Source organism: Saccopteryx leptura, chromosome 5 (genome assembly GCF_036850995.1).
Source record: "Saccopteryx leptura isolate mSacLep1 chromosome 5, mSacLep1_pri_phased_curated, whole genome shotgun sequence".
NCBI lineage: Eukaryota > Metazoa > Chordata > Mammalia > Chiroptera > Emballonuridae > Saccopteryx > Saccopteryx leptura.
Window position 1 is genome coordinate 178,495,978 of NC_089507.1, and position 18,486 is coordinate 178,514,463.

At 47.0% G+C, this 18,486-nt stretch overlaps 1 protein-coding gene across 13 annotated transcripts in view; it reads right to left on the bottom strand.

Annotated features, from left to right (window-relative positions):
* The window catches only part of RIN2 (Ras and Rab interactor 2), a 247,243-nt gene that overhangs the window by 59,617 nt on the left and 169,140 nt on the right, over positions 1-18,486 (bottom strand). For 11 of the 13 annotated variants that reach the window (XM_066387018.1, XM_066387025.1, XM_066387015.1 and 8 more), the window contains one exon: positions 11,050-11,150. In XM_066387018.1, coding sequence (XP_066243115.1) covers positions 11,050-11,150 — 101 coding nt within the window. Of the gene's footprint in view, positions 1-10,652; positions 10,825-11,040; positions 11,151-18,486 lie in introns of those variants that run through there. The other 2 variants (XM_066387027.1, XM_066387026.1) reach the window with 2 other exon arrangements.

Sequence of the window (18,486 nt, forward strand, 5' to 3'; positions counted from 1 at the left end):
TAAGGTGTTAAGAAGAGCTCAGTTGCTAAGCAATGGAGCTATGCCCTAGATGTGCAGAGCATGGTCCCCCAGTGGGCTTGCCAGGTGGATTCTGACCAAGACACATGCAGGTGTCTGTCTCTCTGCCTCCTCCCTACTCACTGAATTAAAAAAAAAAAAAAAAAAGAATTAAGGACCAGAAAGAAGTCAGAGTCCTGGAGCAGTAAATCCTGTCTGCATAAGAAGAGGAAAGCAAACACCCTCACAATGCCAACATGCAATGAGTCAAGGGCTTCCTAGAATTGGGAGAAGAGAAGTGGTGGGTCTGATCAAGGGCCGCTGAAAATATATGAGTAGCAGAGGCCTCGTGTAGAGAGACAGAGAAAGCAACAGTTTGTACTGAGGAGACCCATCTGATAAAAGTTTCTGGCACAAGGACCAATTCCAATTTTTGTTAAACACACACACACACATATATATATACACATAGAGTAAACAGAATTCCCAGGAAAACCTTCAATTTTGAAAAAATAACTAGTGGTTGATTTCCAGTGACCTTTTAACTCATTCAATCATGAAGACATTTCTTTAGAATTTGCGAGGTTAAATGAAATGCCTACTCTGTAATATTCAAGTCTGGAAAAGAAGGGAAGTCCAAATTCACTCAGCCAGGGGGCGCTGGCTATTTCCTCAGTTTACAGCTGAGAAATTACCAGGGGCGTTGAGGAAACTTGCCCACCACCCAAGACGGGAGAAGTAATGAGCAGAGGCCTTGGGGAGGGGATATTCTGGGAGGATTATGGCTTATTTCCTAAATTGTGAGAGATTTTAAAGGTCATCTAATCTCCTTATTTGAGGTCAGAATGTTAGAAAGGGATAGAACTGGGCTTAGGACCACTTCTCTTTCTTTTGCAGTTTACATGCACCACACAAGCTGATATTTTCATTCCTTAGGGCCTTTTTCGTCCCCTTAAATTCCAGAAGGAAAAGGACTAACATGTTTTGGTTGCTGATTTTATCCCTGTGTGGCTAAGGGAGGCTGGCTGAGGGAGGAGGCCTGACTTCCTCCAAAAGATTTCTCAAGGCAAGTGGCAGGAACATTTGCGAAAACTCACGGGGCCTTTGGTGATTTTCAAGCCCTGTCTGCTCAGGAGTCGGGAGGAGAGAACAGCACTAACACTGGAACAAAAACGTGTGTCTGCTCCCTGGGAGGAGGCAGCCATTTTCACAAGAGGAGAAGGACATGGTGGCTTTCTTGCCCGTGAACGTCCTCCCATGGACTCCAGCGAGATGAAACGGGCAGATAGGGAGCGCGCTGGCAGGGCCTTCATTCATTCCTGTCAAACCAGGAAGTGAAACAAAGAACCTGTTGTTCTGGGAACCCTTGGAGCTGAAAACAGGAGCAGGAGCCAGGCGGCTCTGAGTCCTGGCCCGCTGACACTTGACCTAAGCAGGGGCCCGCAGCTGGCTTCCCAGAGAGGCATGCAGTCTGTGGATGTGCAGCTCCTGGTCGCTAAGTGCTTTTGGTCACACCCGTGTTATTTCACAGCTGGATTAAATCAGGGCTGCTTTCTCACCAAGCACACAGGTCGTGGCAGAAACAAGTACCAGCAAAGCAGCGAGGCAAGGTCTGTAAAGGGTGCAATACACCTAACGCTAGAGTTTGCCCTGGTGAAAACTGTGTGCCCAGGGAGGCCAGCCTAGGGTCCACTGAATTTCCAGGATCATCAAAAACACCCCTGTAGGTCAGTGAAATAATCTATGACTTACTATTTAAATGCACAGAAAAACACTAAAGGGGTATATTCCAAGGCAAAGAAATGAGCTGGCCAGCAAGCCAACAGGCCATTGGTCCAGGGCTTAGGGCACATCCTAATGAGCATCTGAGCAGGCCACGCTCCTAGAACAGTCATACTTGTCAGAAAGGTGGGTCTCTCTCCTCTTCTGTGAGCTCCAGTCTGATTCAGCAGAACGCGAGAGGCTCACAATCACTGGCTACAAAATAGTAGGTGTGTTTTGCAGTATCTTAGGCCCCCTGAAAAAAGTGTTTGGTGTTATCAAAGTTTGTGGTTTCTTCTTACACATGATCTACTTCTAAGAATTGTACACATACGTTCCCATAATTCTTGGATATCTTTCAGTGCCTGCCTTTCTCAAAGAATATCTGATGGGAAACAGAAGAGAGAAGCTCTTTGCCTTGGGTTAAGATTGTGTTCTGAAAGGCAGCTGAAAATCACTTCATCTGTAACACTCAAGTGATTCCATAGACACAGCTGTCCTTCCTGCAGTGGAGGCCCTTTGGGTCATAGCTTTGTTCATATTTAGAGGAGGCCATGCAGAGGAAATAGTTTTGCAATAAGATATTTTCCTATCATGCCCACTGAAGAGATTCTGCTCCCACTAGCTCAATCAATTTCCCTTAAGGTGTTTCCTGATTTCAAGACACCAGGAATGTTTGGAATATAAGTGTATGAGTGTTTGGAATACAATTTCAAAGAATTCTATGAGAGTGACTAACTCTTTGCTCACAGTGTTACAGTGTAGCAACAACTAGGTTCAACTTTAAAGAAAGTATTTATTGAGTGGGTGCTAGTTGCCAAAATACCCAGACAATGAACCCTGAAGATGTATACAACCTAAGGGAGAAAGAATGGTAAACAAGCATCATATAATGGAATGAAGGCATACTGAAGGAATATACTAGATGTCCTGGGGACCTCACAGAATGAGGTGAGTCTCCAGATCAAAAATGCCCCAAACAGCTGTTTGGTCTGTCTTGGTTGGCGACATCTGTTCTGTTAGGGAAGGGAAGGTTTTATAAAAAAATCATGTAAGATTCCTCCCTTCCTCCCACTTCCCTCCCTCCCTCTCTCTCTCCCTCCTTCCTTCTTCCTTTCTCTCTCTCTGTCTTTCTTTTTATTACCCAAGTTAGAACAGGTACCTTGTGGAAAAAAGCACGATGCCAAATGTAAAAATAAATATTGCCATGAACCCACCCCCTAAGATAGAACCACTTTTGATTTTCTTGTTTGCCTGCTGTCTCATTTCTTTGCCTTGGTGTGCATCCTTTCAATACCTTGAAACCGTGATGATGAAGACAGGTACTTCAATGTTGTGACTCAATTACTTATGCCAGTGCTGTGGGACTCCTCAATTTAAACAGAGTGAAATTTTATAATTTTCATGTCTTAAGTTCCAGGCTAGTCATGGGATTCTGAGCTTGCAGCCAGTTCACTGGTTCATATTTATAGAAACTGTGAAGTTATAGAAAGGATTATCTGGCCCTGGCTGGGTGCTCAGTGGATAAAGCATTGTCCTGGCACACCAAGGCCACAGGCTCAATCCCCCTGTCAAGGTATGTATGAGAAGCAATCAATAGGTACACAACTAACTGGAACAAGGGGTTGATGGAAAAATAAATTTTATTTATTTATTTTTTGTATTTTTCTGAAGTTAGTTAGAAGCGGGGAGGCAGTCAGGCAGACTCCCGCATGTGCCCGACCAGGATCCACCTGGCATGTCCACCAAGGGGTGATGCTCTGCCTATCTGGGGTGTTGCTCCACTGCAGCCAAAGCCATTCTAGCTCCTGAGGCAGAGGCCATAGAGCCATCCTCAGCACACTGGCCAACTTTGCTCCAATGGAGCCTTGGCTGTGGGAGGGGTAGAGAGAGAGAAGAAGGAAAGGGGGAAGGATGGAGAAGCAGATGGGCGCTTCTCCTGCTGGGCTGATGCTCTACCACTGAGCCAACAGGCCAGGGCCTGGAAAAATAATTTTCTTAAAAGAAAGGATTAGCCCTGGCCAGATTGCTCAGTGGATAGAGCATCGGCCTGGTGTATAAACCTCCCGGGTTCAATTCTCGGTCAGGGTACATAAGAGAAGTGACTATCCCCTTCCCTCTGCCCCTTCTCTCCCTCTTTCCCTCTTAAAACCAGTAGCTTGCCCTGGCTGGTTGGCTCAGTGGTAGAGCGTCGGCCTGGCGTGTAGAAGTCCCAGGTTCGATTCCCGGCCAGGGCACACAGGAGAAGTGCCCATTTGCTTCTCCACCCCTCCCCCTCTCCTTCCTCTCTGTCTCTCTCTTCCCCTCCCGCAGCCAAGGCTCCACTGGAGCAAAGATGGCCCGGGCGCTGGGGATGGCTCCTTGGCCTCTGCCCCAGGCGCTAGAGTGGCTCTGGTTGCGACAGAGCGACGCCCCGGAGGGGCAGAGCATTGCCCCCTGGTGGGCAGAGCGTCGCCCCTGGTGGGTGTGCCGGGTGGATCCCAGTCGGGCGCATGCGGGAATCTGTCAGACTGTCTCTCCCCGTTTCCAGCTTCAGAAAAATAAAAAAAAATAAAAAAAGCCAGTAGCTTGACTGATTTGAGTGTCAGCCCTTGGCACTGAGGATAGCTGAGTTGGTCCCAGCGTCAGCCTCAGGTGCTAAAAATAACTAGGTTGATCCGAGCATCGGCCCCAGACAGGGGTTGTGGGTGTATCCTGGTTGGTGTACATGCAGGAGGAGTCTGTCTCACTGTCTCCCCTCCTCTCACTTAAAAGAAAAAAAGAGAATTATTTGGGGGTAGAAGGTAGAAAGAGAAAATAATCTAGAAATTATGAGAAAAGTATAAATATATCTGTACTTTTATTATTTCTATTTATGCTTTAAATCTCAGATCATAAATATATAGCAAAAAAGAAAAAAAAAGACCAAAATACTGCCAGTGAATTTCTCCCCATCTCTTAGATTCTTTTGCTTTACTATATTTGGTACTCGTGTGCAGAAATAGTCACCACATCATGAAATGATTTCGCTAAGGCCATTATAGCATCATAACTAAGAAATACAGTATACGCACCTAAATCTGATACAGCTATTTTTGTGATTTAAATTATTTGTGTGTGTGTGTAACAGAGACAGAGAGAGAGAGACAGAGAGAAGGACAGATAGACAGGAAGGGAGAGAGATCAATTCTATATTCGCGGCACCCTAGTTGTTCATTGTTTGCTTTCTCATATGTGCCTTGACCGGGGGGCTCCAGCAAAGTGAGTAACCCCTTACTCAAGCCAGCGACTTTTGGGCTCAAGCCAATGACTATGGGGTCTTGTCTATGATCCCACGCTCAAACCAGCAACCCCACACTCAAGCTGGTGAGCCCACACTCAAGCCGGGTGAGCCTGTGCTCAAGCCAGCAACCTCAGGGTTTCGACCTGGGACCTCAGCATCCCAGGTCGATGCTCTATCCACTGTACCACCACTGGTCAGGCCTAGCACACATTTTCAACTTTTTGATTTTTTATACAATGGCTGGAGTCCCCTAAGTCTTTTACAAGGGTGATGCCTTGTTTCTAAAAGAAGATTCTGATGCTTGAATATTTTTAGAATCTCCAAAGGACTGGCATCTTTTATATGTCCATTCAACAAATATTTATTGAGTGGCTGCTATATGACAGACACTATGCTAGGCACTGAAAAAGACAGCATCAAACACAGACCAAGCCCCTGTTGTTATAGCACTTTACCATCCAGTACTGGGAGGCAGAAAGTGATTAACTGAGCAAGTGAATATCTGTCAAATCTGTGCAAGTTCTGTAAAGAAAAGTAAAGTCAGCTAATGTGACAGAAGGAAGGAAGGGTCCACGGGTGAATGCTCCCGGGAGGAAGGGAATTCCAGGCAGAGGGAACAGTAAGTGCAAAGGTGAGGAGGTAGAAGCCTGCCTGGCAAGAAGCCAAAGGGTCTGGGCAGAGTGGTGAGTGGGGCGAGGCCGCAGGAGAAGACATGGTGAGGGGCTGTGGGAGTCATATCCTGTAGGGTCCCAAAGGCCATGGCGGTGATTTGGGCTATAAATGAAAAACTACTGAAAGACTCTGAACAGGAATAACACCACCTGGTTTTAAAGTAACTGAAGTCAGATCATTCTCTATGCTGCTTAGATAATAGCCAGAGAAGGGGACTGGGCGAAAGCAGAGGCGCCAGGCAGGGGTCTGCTGCAGCGGAGCTGGTGAGAAGTGGTCCGGCCCTGGATCTAATGTGAAGGTAGAGACGGCAGGATTTAGAGGTGGATGGGAGGACAGTTATGAAAGAAGAAAGGGCATCAGCGATGACTGCAGGCCCAAGCACCTGGAGGCATGGTCACTGGGATAGGGAAGACCAGAAAGAAGCAGGTTTGTGGAAGGAAACTGAGGGTTTGGTCTTGGTCTTTTAAGCTCAAGATACCAAAGGTCGGCCTGAGTAGGCAGATGGAGGCAAGCATCTGGATTCAAAGACAGGACCAGCCTAGGGATGCAAGACGGGAATCACCAATACACAGATGGTATTAAAGCCACAAGACTGGATGAAATTACCTGAGAAATTACTCCACAGTTCTCTTTTGGTGAATAGATTGTGTTTACCACTTGCCAGCACTGTGTGGAGTCCTTCACAGCTACGCACTCACTTAACTTCCTAACAACTCTGAGGTCAAGTTCAGTTGCTATCTGCATTTCACTGATGTGGACGCTGAGGCACAGAGATTGTTAAGCGTCTTGCTCAAGGGTAGTGGGGGGGAGAAGAGGGGAGGTATGAAGAGGTTCAAGGGGTGAGCTCTACCTGGGGATCAGAAGCTCAAGGAGACAAGGATGAGCCAGCCAGGAGCCTAGTAGGTGAGAGGAGGCCAGGATCATGGTATCCCAGAAGCCAGGCCAAGCAAGTGTCCCAGGAAGAGAGGATGGATCCACCATGTCACATGATGCTGACTGGTCAGGTGGGCTGGGCAGTGGGGACTGACTACTGAATGGAAAAAAGTGACAGCTTCCCTTTCACTAACCTGGCTTGAAGTTCACTTCCTCCCAGTGTGAATGCTGGCAAAAAAAAATCTCAGTAGTTTCCTCAGCAGCTGAAACTCTGTCACCAACCACAACTCTAGATGTCTCCATTGTTAGTGCAGAAGTACTGTTTCTTCTCCGCTTCCAGATGACTGCAGTTCCTAAACCCACTGTCAGATATGTTCATAAAGAGGTGCCTATGCTATGAAACCATGCATTTTTACATTTTAATCATTGTATTTCCTATGTCCTCCTACATACTTTATTTTATGCATTTCAAATATTAGTCTGAGAAAGGGTCCATGACACAAGAAAAGGTTTCAGATCTCAAACTCATCTCTGTAGTAACCACGAAGGAACAACCAAAAGCCAGCACAGGTTGGGGAATAGTGCTGTCTAAGCTAGGGCACCAGAGGGACACTTAATTCAGCCTTCCACAAACTAGGGAACCACAGACACTTCCTGGTGACTGCGGGCGGGGCGGGTGAGGCCGCATCACAGCTCAGACTCACCAGGGATGAGGCCGCAGAAGATGGCCACTGCACCGCGTCTGTGCAGCCACCAGCATGTGTCCAGCTAAAGCCCCCAGGGGCCAACTAGTTCTTCTCTCCACAGTGTTTTCTCCTGGGGCGGATCCGCTCCTTTCCTGCCTGCTCTCCCCGCCCCTCCAGGCTGCTCCGTGCCAGGCTGACCTGCTGCTTCCTGTGGCCACGCACAGCGCTGCTCTGCTTTCTCTGTGGAAACTGCGCTAAGTCCTCCTCCCCCTGCTTTTCTGTACCTGGCTCCCGACATCACTGAGCAAAGCAGAGGAATTAATAGCAAAGTCACCACTCAACGCTTCTAAAACTCAGTGAGAAATCCCAGCACAGAAGCCACAGCTTTATTGGTCAGACTTGTTACCACATCACATGGAACCCATACCAGTAAAACATCATTACCTCATAGCATAGTTGGGAGAATCAATGAGCGGCAGCTCTAATGTGCTTGGAGCAGTGACTGACAGGTGCTGAACACCATATACATTGCTAAATAAAAACAGTCTGCCTTTTTTCTTTCTTTCACTTCAAAAAAAGTGCCAAGTTGCCTGATTTGTGGTGGTGCAGTGGATAAAGCATTGACTTGGAATGCTGAGGTCGCTGGTTCAAAACTCCTGACTTGCCTGGTCAAGGCACATATGGGAGTTGATGTGCCCTGTTCCTCCCCCTCCCTTCTCTCTCTCTCCCCTTCTCTAAAATGAATAAAATAAATAAATAATTTTAAAAAGTGCCAAGTAGGCCCTGGCCGGTTGGCTCAGTGGTAGAGCGTCGGCCTGGCGTGCAGAGGTCCCGGGTTCGATTCCCAGCCAGGGCACACAGGAGAAGCGCCCATCTGCTTCTCCACCCCTCCCCCTCTCCTTCCTCTCTGTCTCTCTCTTCCCCTCCTGCAGCCAAGGCTCCATTGGAGCAAAAGATGGCCTGGGCACTGGGGATGGCTCCTTGGCCTCTGCCCCAGGCGCTAGAGTGGCTCTGGTCACGACAGAGCGACGCCCCGGATGGGCAGAGCATTGCCCCCTGGTGGGCTTGCCAGGTGGATCCCGGTCGGGCGCATGCGGGAGTCTGTCTGACTGCCTCCCCGTTTCCAGCTTCAGAAAAATTCAAAAAAATAAAATAAAAATAAAAAGTGCCAAGTAAATGCCTCTGAAATTTCATAAATTCAGTGTTAACTAACATAACATTCAAGAATAAGTGATATTAATCTGAAAAAATAAAGTTACAGCCATTCTTCAATTTAAAAAGAAAAAGGCTAGCCTGACTGGTGGTGGTGCAGTGGACAGAGCGCTGACCTGGGACACTGAGGTCTCAGGTTTGAAACGCTGAGGTCGCTGTCTTGAGGACGGGCTCGTCTGGGTTGAGCACAGGCTCACTAGCTTGAGCGCGGAGTCGCCAGCTTGAGTGTGGGATCATGGACATGACCGCATGGTTGCTGGCTTGAGTCTAAGGTTGCTGGCTTGAACAAGGGATCATTGGCTCAGCCTAAGTGCCCCTGGTCAAGGCACATATGAGAAGCAAACAATGAACAACTAAAGTGACACAACTATGAGTTGAGTCTTCTCATCTCTCTCCTCCCTCTCTCTCTCTTTCTCTCACTAAAATAAATAAATAACAGAAAAAGACTAAAAGAGGCATTAAAGACTAAATGACAGCCCAGCTCTCCAACCTCAATACCACGGCAGTCAGAGATCAAGATCTTTTTTTTTTTTTTTACAGAGACAGAGAGAGTCAGAGAGAGGGATAGATAGGGACAGACAGACAGGAACGGAGAGAGATGAGAAGCATCAATCATCAGTTTTTTGTTGCGACACCTGAGTTGTTCATTGATTGCTTTCTCATATGTGCCTTGACTGTGGGTCTTCAGCAGACTGAGTAACCCCTTGCTCGAGCCAGCGACCTTGGGTCCAAGCTGGTGAGCCTTGCTCAAACCAGATGTGCCTGTGCTCAAGCTGGCGACCTCAGGGTCTTGAACCTGGGTCTTCCGCATCCCAGTCCGATGCTCTATCCATTGCGCCACCACCCGGTCAGGCAGAGATCAAGATCTTGATGGCCACTGTCACATTACCACTCCTTCCAGCAAACCTAACATCTCTGGTGGCGTATATGTAGAGAGGGGTCCTGTCTGTCCTCTGCGGAGTTTGGGGCTCGTTTGGCAGTGTTGTATTTCCTGGATGTGGGGCAATCAGTGCGGCTAAAGCTCTCTTCCTTACTCTTTTGTCATCAGCCTGGACTCCCAATTTATTTTTATCTTAGTAATAATGCAAAGGGTAAAGGGAATCCCCCTGGCTAATGTCCCATGGGGTCTGGAACTACTCTGACAGTGAGGTAGAAAGTCTCTAATCAGAAATCATCATGCAGCCTGACCTGTAGTGGCGCAGTGGATAAAGCGTCGACCTGGAAATGCTGAGGTCGCCGGTTCGAAACCCTGGGCTTGCCTGGTCAAGGCACATATGGAAGTTGATGCTTCCTGCTCCTCCCCACTTCTCTCTCTCTGTCTGTCTCTCTGTCTGTCTCTCTGTCTCTCTTTCTCTCTCTCTCCCTCTCTCCTTTCTAAAATGAATAAATAAAATAAAAAAAAGAAATCATCATGCATTTGTTTAGATTATGAGAAAAAAATTAATCAATAAAAGCCATTCACACTGGTCAATGGGAATTATAGAATGCCTGGTACGGCTGCAAGTTGCTTGGAGACCATCTGGTCTACTCCCGTCATTTTGTAAAGAAGGGAAATGTAAGACACAGAATTTCCACAGCTAAGGGAGAACACAGTTTTTCCAGAGACACAGGAGTTAAAGTACCACCTTACAGCTGCAGAGCGTCTCCCTGGGACTGGTGCTCTCCCCAGCCTGTGACAGGGAACAAGTCCGGCCGGTTTGAAATTTGCCTGGACAACCAGATTCAGCTGGTTCATCTGCCTCTGCAGGACTCTCTTGCCTGTCTCATGGCTTGCAAACAAACTCACTCCATGCGTCTCACTCTCACACTGCACAGGCAGCTTCAACTCACATTTCCTGGGGGAAAAGGGCACACTGGTAATAAAATCTGGCCTCTCAGGCACCAAGTGTCCAACATTGTTTATTAGTCAGTATATTCTGTTGTTTCACTAGCAATGAATTACCCCATACAGGAGCTGGATGAGGTTTTGATAATCTCCTGCAACCTGCCACCCCCACTCTGACCTCTGTACCTCCATTCTCCAGGTAAAGATTACCCCTTGCTACTTACTCTGATCCATGCAATACGTTCATATCATGCTTAACCAGTACAACATATTGCATCCCCTTCCCTAATCATGTACAAGCACATCCAATTTCCAATATGTACTTCAGGCTAATGGCCATGGTAAGCGCCAAGGGGTTTCTGACCTGAGAATGCAAAATGAGTCCATCCTCTTAGTGCTCCCCTTGAAACCTTCTGGAGACTGACATTGGCTACCCTGAGTTCTATTTTGCACACGGAGGATCCTGCTGCGTTATTGTTTCCGTGATTGTGAGTAGGTGGGTATGGCAGAAAGAATTTTAGGTTTCCGGGTTCTGGTGCCAGGAGGAATTGAGAGGGTGTAAAGTTCAAATGCCTTCAAAGTGATTAAAATAAGCAGACAACTGGTTCCTAGGCCACTCCCACCTTCTCCAGCATTTCATCTGGCGCGGCCACCACACTCCCAGTTCCCAAACTTGAGGAGCCACGGAAACGACAGTCCTCAAAGCTAACAGGGTTCATTTAGCTCTCATCTCGCACCCGGCGCCTGATCACCTCGGTCACCTGTGGGCTTCGGTGGGTTCCAGGCCATTTTCCAGTCTGACATCGGTCTGCACCATCTCCTGTTTCAGTTCTCCGATCTCCGAGGCGATTGTGTCAATAAGCTATTCAAAGACAAAAATAGTGTGACGTCAGGAAGTGGAAGAGGCGTGCCCAGGCCCCGGGGAGCTTCAGCCACTTGAATAGGAGCACAGAGATGAACAGGGATGACCACCTTTTTTTTTTTTTTTTTTTTTAAATCTTGGCTCTGTGAATTTCCTTCACTCAGAAGAATAAAATAAACAGGGAGGGAGGAACTTCTTCTAAGAAAGAGGAAGAATTTAGGTTTCGGTATTGCCCTAAGAAAAATAATGACACCCAGTTTGGTTTCTCAACATGAATACAAGAACAAACAAATTCTGGCAAAATCAGGCTTCAGCATTCATATTATCAACGTGGAAACTCAAAGGCAATTCCCTGGATTAAAATTTATAGAATCATTTTTCTGGTTACAGAAATAACCATATCTTAAAGACATACACAGCTTACAAATCAATTTCTCATGATGTTAAACTTATTTCTATCTTATTCTTTGCTTTTTTTTTTTCTGATCAGAAAAAATGTTAGGGAGAAGGAAAGAGGCCTGCGTATGCCTGGAAGTGTGTAAGGGGGTGGGTGGGTGAGCCAGGGGGAGAATTAATGGGGAAATGTGGCCATGTCTTGCAGAAGGCCTGTGTGGTCTTATGTCCTCTACCCACACACTGGGAAGGGGCTACATCTGACCCTCAGGTTTGGTCTAAATTCTTGAACCCCCCCGCCCCATTCATTCATTCTTTAGAATGGTTTCCTGGTGATAATTATTAGGCACTGTATGGGCAGAACAGCTCTTCTCAAAGGGTGCCGTTGCTCACTGATTTTTAAAAATGTTAGATAAGTGTTATTTATGTCAACGTGTAATAGATTTTTGTTTAAAGATTTTATTTTTAGAGAGAGGAGAGAGAGAGAGAGAGAGAGAAAGTGGGTGGGGGGAGCAGGAAGCATCAACTCGTAGTTGCTTCTCTTATGTGCTTGATCGGGCAAGCCTGGGGTTTCGACCCAGTGACCTCAACACTCCAGGTGGATGCTCCATCCATTGTGCTACCACAGGTCAGGCAGATTGCTTTTCAAATAAATATGTTAATATTTTCTTCATTTATTTTCTAATATAGCAAATATCCGTAGATATAATCCTCATGAACACAAGGTCCTCGAAGTGTTCCATGATTTTTAACAGTGTGACGTGGACCTAGGACTAAAAAGTTTGAGAATCACTCACCACTCTAGCTAAAGACAGGAGTTGTATTGCCTCAAGCAACTTTTATCCCACCCAGACTCTGGGAGAAACTTCATTTGATGGTCTACCAGGCGTCCCCAAACTACGGCCCGTGGGCCGCAATGCGGCCCCCTGAGGCCATTTATCTGGCCCCCACTGCACTTCTGGAAGGGGCACCTCTTTCATTGGTGGTCAGTGAGAGGACCACTGTATTTGGCAGCCCTCCAATGGTCTGAGGGACAGTGAACTGGGCCCCTGTGTAAAAAGTTTGGAGACCCCTGGAAGCTGTTCTAAATTGTTGACCCCATCTATTCATTCATCAATTCAACAGAATTTTTATGGCCACACACTTTACACCAGGCACTACAAGTATAGAGTAAGGCTGACAATTCTCATGGAGACGATATTCTGGTGAGGAACAGACCACAGCACTGAGCATTAAGTTCCAGAATGGAAATAAACAAATAAGTCAGGTCATGCTGTAAGGAGGAACTATTAGCTAAGGCAGGATGGTCAGGACAGGTCTTGGAAGAGGTGGTGGATCCGTGAATGACAAGGAAGCCATGACAAGATCAAGGGTGGAGCCCTATATACAGAGGAAGTCCCATCCCCTAGGGAGGCACTGAGGAAGGAGAGGCAGGTGGGAATCAGACCTCACTGGCCTTCTAGATTACAGTATCCTAGGATTTGAGTTTTCTATATTAAAAACCACTGGAGGGCTCTAAGTAGGGGAATGACATGTTACTTGTTTTGTGTTCTATAAAAATCATCTCCGCTGGTGGCTAGAGGTGGGTTAGTGAGGGCAAGACGACCAACAGCATGACCAGTTAGGAGGCAACTGCAGTGGCCCAGGCAAGAGATGACGGTGGCTTGGACCAAGGTTGAGTTAGCAGCAATGGAATTAGAAAAAAGGGGATAAATCCAGGAACAATTTGACATAGAAAGATAGGTGAGGGAAAAATGGGGAAGGATTAGGCTTGAGGAGGAAATCTAGTTGGGCATTGGGCAGGTTAAGCTTTAATTGAGTGTTGGGCAGATAAAATATATTATGCTCACTTTGTTAAAGATGGCGCTACCCACATGGAAGCCTGTTGCCCAGGTGATATTAGTTGCCCTTTTTGCTTGGAATGGGCGTGATTATATTAATGTGTGTTGGGCGGGCTGTGGACAGACAGGATCCTTGTAGCCTGGGCTTGGTTTTAGGACTAAGCCTTTCCCACCCTTTTCGATGTGGAGTGGTACAATCCCATCATGCCTCAGATAAGTGACTTTGTTTTAGAGGCTTCCTTATTTTGTATATTGGATTAAAGGTTTGGATTTCTGCACTATAAAGTAGGGCAGACCAGGAGCTTGCTCTTTCAGTTCCTGAGATTAGCATTAGAGAGCAGAGCAGAGAAAGGCCATGTGGAGGAGGCCAGGAGAAGCAGCCAAGATGGCGGAGTGCTGAAGGAAAAGCCAGTTTGTGCAGAGTTTGTGCAGGGAGAAGGAAGGAGATGGGGAGCAGAGGTGAATAAGTCCGGTGAGCTAGAAACATTTGATTCTAGAAAACTCGGCTAAGTCAGTAGCTTTGGGAGCACCGAATGAGTGGGTTTTGGAGCCCAGTGTGTGTTTTTACTTGCCCGCTGGGTGCAAGCTAGGATTAAAGATGATGGCCCACCAGTTTTTGGCTCCTTTGTTTCATTACCATCTGTCCGAATCCAATGCGAACCTGCATATGAATGGCCACAATGGCAGCTCCTGGCTTCACAATGAGTATTATTGGCCATCAGTTAAATTGGTTAAGTGGCTTTTGACATTCATGATGGAGCTACTTATATATTTAGAAGTCACTGGCCTCTGTGTTAGCATTTCAAGTCCTGTGTCAGGGAGAGATTGTCTAAGGGGAGTATGTATACGGGAAAAAGGTCCACGCAAATAGCTCTGTGCACTCCCAATACTTAGAGGTCAGAAGAAGAAGGCCTGTCAGGTCCTCCAGCCTTGACCCACTCATTTTGCGTGTGACTGGGTGCAGGCTGTGGGTGGGGCTTCTAGAAGCACTGCAAGAGAAAATGGGGCCTTGCAAGAGAAAATGATCAGGAGATCTCATTTTACACACATCCAGACATGGATTAAGGTCGATTGAGGCCCCAGGTGCAGAAAAAAATATCAGGCCCCGCCCTGGCCGGTTGGCTCAGCGGTAGAGCGTCGGCCTAGCGTGCGGAGGACCCGGGTTCGATTCCCGGCCAGGGCACACAGGAGAAGCGCCCATTTGCTTCTCCACCCCTCCGCCGCGCTTTCCTCTCTGTCTCTCTCTTCCCCTCCCGCAGCCAAGGCTCCATTGGAGCAAAGATGGCCCGGGCGCTGGGGATGGCTCTGTGGCCTCGGCCCCAGGCGCTAGAGTGGCTCTGGTCACAACATGGCGACGCCCAGGATGAGCAGAGCATCGCCCCCTGGTGGGCAGAGCGTAGCCCCATGGTGGGCGTGCCGGGTGGATCCCGGTCGGGCGCATGCGGGAGTCTGACTGTCTCTTCCTGTTTCCAGCTTCAGAAAAATGGAAAAAAAAAAAAAAATATCAGGCCCCTTAAAAAAAAGAGAGACAGGGAAAATAAAAATACATGTTAGCCATATTTTTAAATAAAAAAAATACTATGTACTATTAATGTTAAAATTGCACATATGAAACCAAACTTGGTGTCATTAGAAAAAAAAAAGTGTAAAGTTGGGGTTTTGAGGGGCCCTTCAGAAGTCAGGGCCCAGGGCGTGTGCCCAGTGCACCCGCCGTTAAATCCGTTCTCTGCACACATCCCAGTGGCAAAGATTTTAAGAGTCTGATATGTCAACTATTCGAGGATGTGGGAACACAGGGACCCACGTGCTGCTGGAGGAGTGCTATTCGCAGAGCCACTTCGGAGAGCAGTGGGCAATATCTTGTAGAGGTGAAGATACACAGCCCTCCTGGTTCTGCAGCCTAGAGAAACGTCTGCACATGGATGCAAGGACACCTCGAGAAGAATATTTGCTAAACCACTACTTTAAAAAAAAATTATAAGCACCTACTTTTCCATTAGTAGGAGAATGGATAACTGAGGTATAGAACACTACACTGTGGTTAAAATGAATAAACAAGAGTGTTGAAAAAATGTCCAGCCTAAGAGAAATCCTTGTAAGAGTTTGAGCCAAACTGGAGACCATTGCCAGGAAGCAAAATCTCAATGGATTGAGAAGATGCTGCAGAGAATGGCAGTTTTGCAGCTTTGTACATTACAATCAAAGGAGACAGAAGCGGGGCGGCCACATGAAAGCCACGGCGGTAGATTAGGGAGGCAGCAGAAAGCGGAGCGGGGAAATCTCTGCGAGTGGATTAAAAAATAAAATGAAGAGACACGTGCCCCTTTTACGTTGGTAGTACAGTGAGCGTTTACAGCACTCAGAGACGGCATGTGGGCAAGGAGATCATGTGGCCTTGTGCACCAGTGCTAGCAGCTGTGCCTTCAGGGGTCTAGAAAAGAAGATTATTCTGACACTTAAAGGTGCTTTATCCTAGATGCACAAAGACAATAGATAATTTCAAAGATAAAGATTGACCTTTATCAAAGAAGCTATAAGCACAGGAGTTGATTACCCACTTTTAGTTAGAAACTTTTATGTTCAGACAACTTGGTGTGGTTACTTTGGTCTCTGAATTTGTAAGACCAGCTGTGCGGGCCTCCACTGAGCTTGTCAGGATTAGTATGTGTCCTCTTTTTCATCCACAATAGCTATATGCATCAAGATATATATATATATATCTCAACCTAAAAACTCAAAAGCCTTCATTAAAAACAAAAACAATTACCAAGATATGAAAGCAACCCATGTACCCAGCAATACAAGAGTGGGTAAAAAAGATCTATATATATATATATATATATATATATATATATATATGAATATTACTCAGCAATAAAAAAGAATGAAATCTTACCATTTGTGACAGGGATGGACCTAGATGGTATTATGCTCAGTGAAATAAATCAGTCACAGAAAGACAAATACCATATGATTTCACTTACATGTAGAATCAAAAGAACAAAATGAACAAACAAAATTGGAACAGACTCACAGACAGAGAGCAGACTGGTGGTTGCCAGAGGGAAGAGGAGTTGCAGGGCTGGGAGAAAGGTGAGGGGATTAGGAAGCACAGACTGGTGGTTACAAATATCCGTGCACATGTAAGTAAGTAAAGCAAAGTAAATATAGTCAATAACACTGTGATAACTCTGCATAGTGCCAGCTGGGATACTGGAAGTATTAAGGGGAAATACTATGTAAAGTATACCCAAAACCAATACAAAATAAAATTGAAAGAAAAAGAAATCTAATAAAAAAGGACAGCTGAAAATGGTCGCATTCATGTATAAGTTTAAAACCATGCAAAATTGTATCAGTGTTTGTAGATACAGACATAGATATAAAGACTACTCCAATATGTAATGTGGGGGTTACACCCCTAATTCAGTATATAGTGGCTACTTGTGGAGGAGACATGGATGGAGGTGTTCACAGGTAGAGGGGCTTAATGGCAAACTGAGAAGATTTGACAGAGCTAGCGATTATTTTAATATTATGTGCGATCTTATGTTTAAAACACTTCAGAGTCAAAGTTCCTAGAAAAATTAGAAAAAAGGTAGATGTGTATGAAAGTGGAAGGAGATGGAGGGATTAAGGTAGGAGGAAGTGGGGTGAGACAGGGGAGTCTGAGTGTCTGTGCCAAAGCCCCACCAGTCTGGGTTGTGGTTCTTCTTCCCATTCAGGACCATGGCAAATGGTCCCGGACAGGACAGCCACACACGGCCCCCCAGGGAGAGGAGAGCCCTGCTGATGGAGGACCAGCCTCCACCTCAGGTAACACATTTAGTAGTTAAAAGTTTCCCCTCCCCAGCAGGAAGGTTGGTCACTAGGTACATTCACCCTCTGTCACCTTCACGGTCACCATATTGATTTGAACTAAAAATCCCTAGTGGCCTTCCCCACGAGAAGTAGCTGATCCCTCCAGCCAGACTGCGCTGTCCTGCTCCTGGTCCCGCTGACACTGGCTGCGCCTGCAGGCCTCGGTCCCACCCTGCTTCTTTCTCTACACCTGGACAAACACAAAGAACCTACAAATGGTGGTCCTCACTCCGCGGCACTCGGTGGCAAACCACAGATAACACCACTTATCTGCAATGCCGGAGGGAGGCCCAGGGATGCCAAGACACAAAGATGGACAGGAACAGAGGTGGCACCTGGCTGGATCTCTCCCCCAGAACCCATTCTGCCCAAAGTCACCCACAGCACACAGGGGTTTACCTGAGAAATGGACCAGAGGTCCGTGCTCCAGAGCCGAGCCTACCTCCCTAAAGTGTGAGCCTGGAGGTCCCTGTTTAGAAACTGTTACTAGGGCTTTTTTGTTTTTAAACTTGAGCTGTTAGGCACCAGGAGTCCTTCTTGGTAGTATCTTTCTCAGGGTTCACAAAACCAACAGCAATGTCAATGTAAGTTCTTTACCAAGGTTGGTGTTGCTAACTGAAGTTTCTCCAAATCCATGTACAGCACCCAAGGCCCCAACACAGCCCTGTCTCTGTCCAGAGTTCCTACAAGAAGGAGAAGGGCTGCCCACGCATCTGCCAAACTGGTGCGCAAGTATGGCTTTCCACAACCCCGCTTTGCTGCCAAGGCTGTGTGCACACCCGGGAAGGTGGCAACAGAGACAGTGGCTGGAGTTCAGTGCAATCAGGGAGTCAGACAGGATGCCAGTTTCCAGGAACCTAAGCTGGTGAGACAGTGTTTCTTATAACAAAACACAACATTTGTGTTCTTTCCAGAAAACTCCACAGGCAGTGACTAAGACCTCAACCCAAGAGACAGCCACTTACACATACTGGGCACAGCAGAACCACCCTGGTAGAGCCAGGGCACACCTGTGCGTGTGGACCCCGCAGGGGGGCTGTGCTTGCCTCGCGAAGCAGGGAGAGAGTGCTGCTGGCAGGAGGGGGACATCTGCAGCCGCTGCAGGTGAGGCGGCCAGAGAGGGGCCCGAGGCAGGCAGGCCAGGGGCTGGGTTTCTGCGTCCCTCCCCTTATTCTACTCAGAAGCCCAGTGCACCAGGGCACCCTGACAGGTAAGCATCTGTGCATAACGCAGGAAGCCTG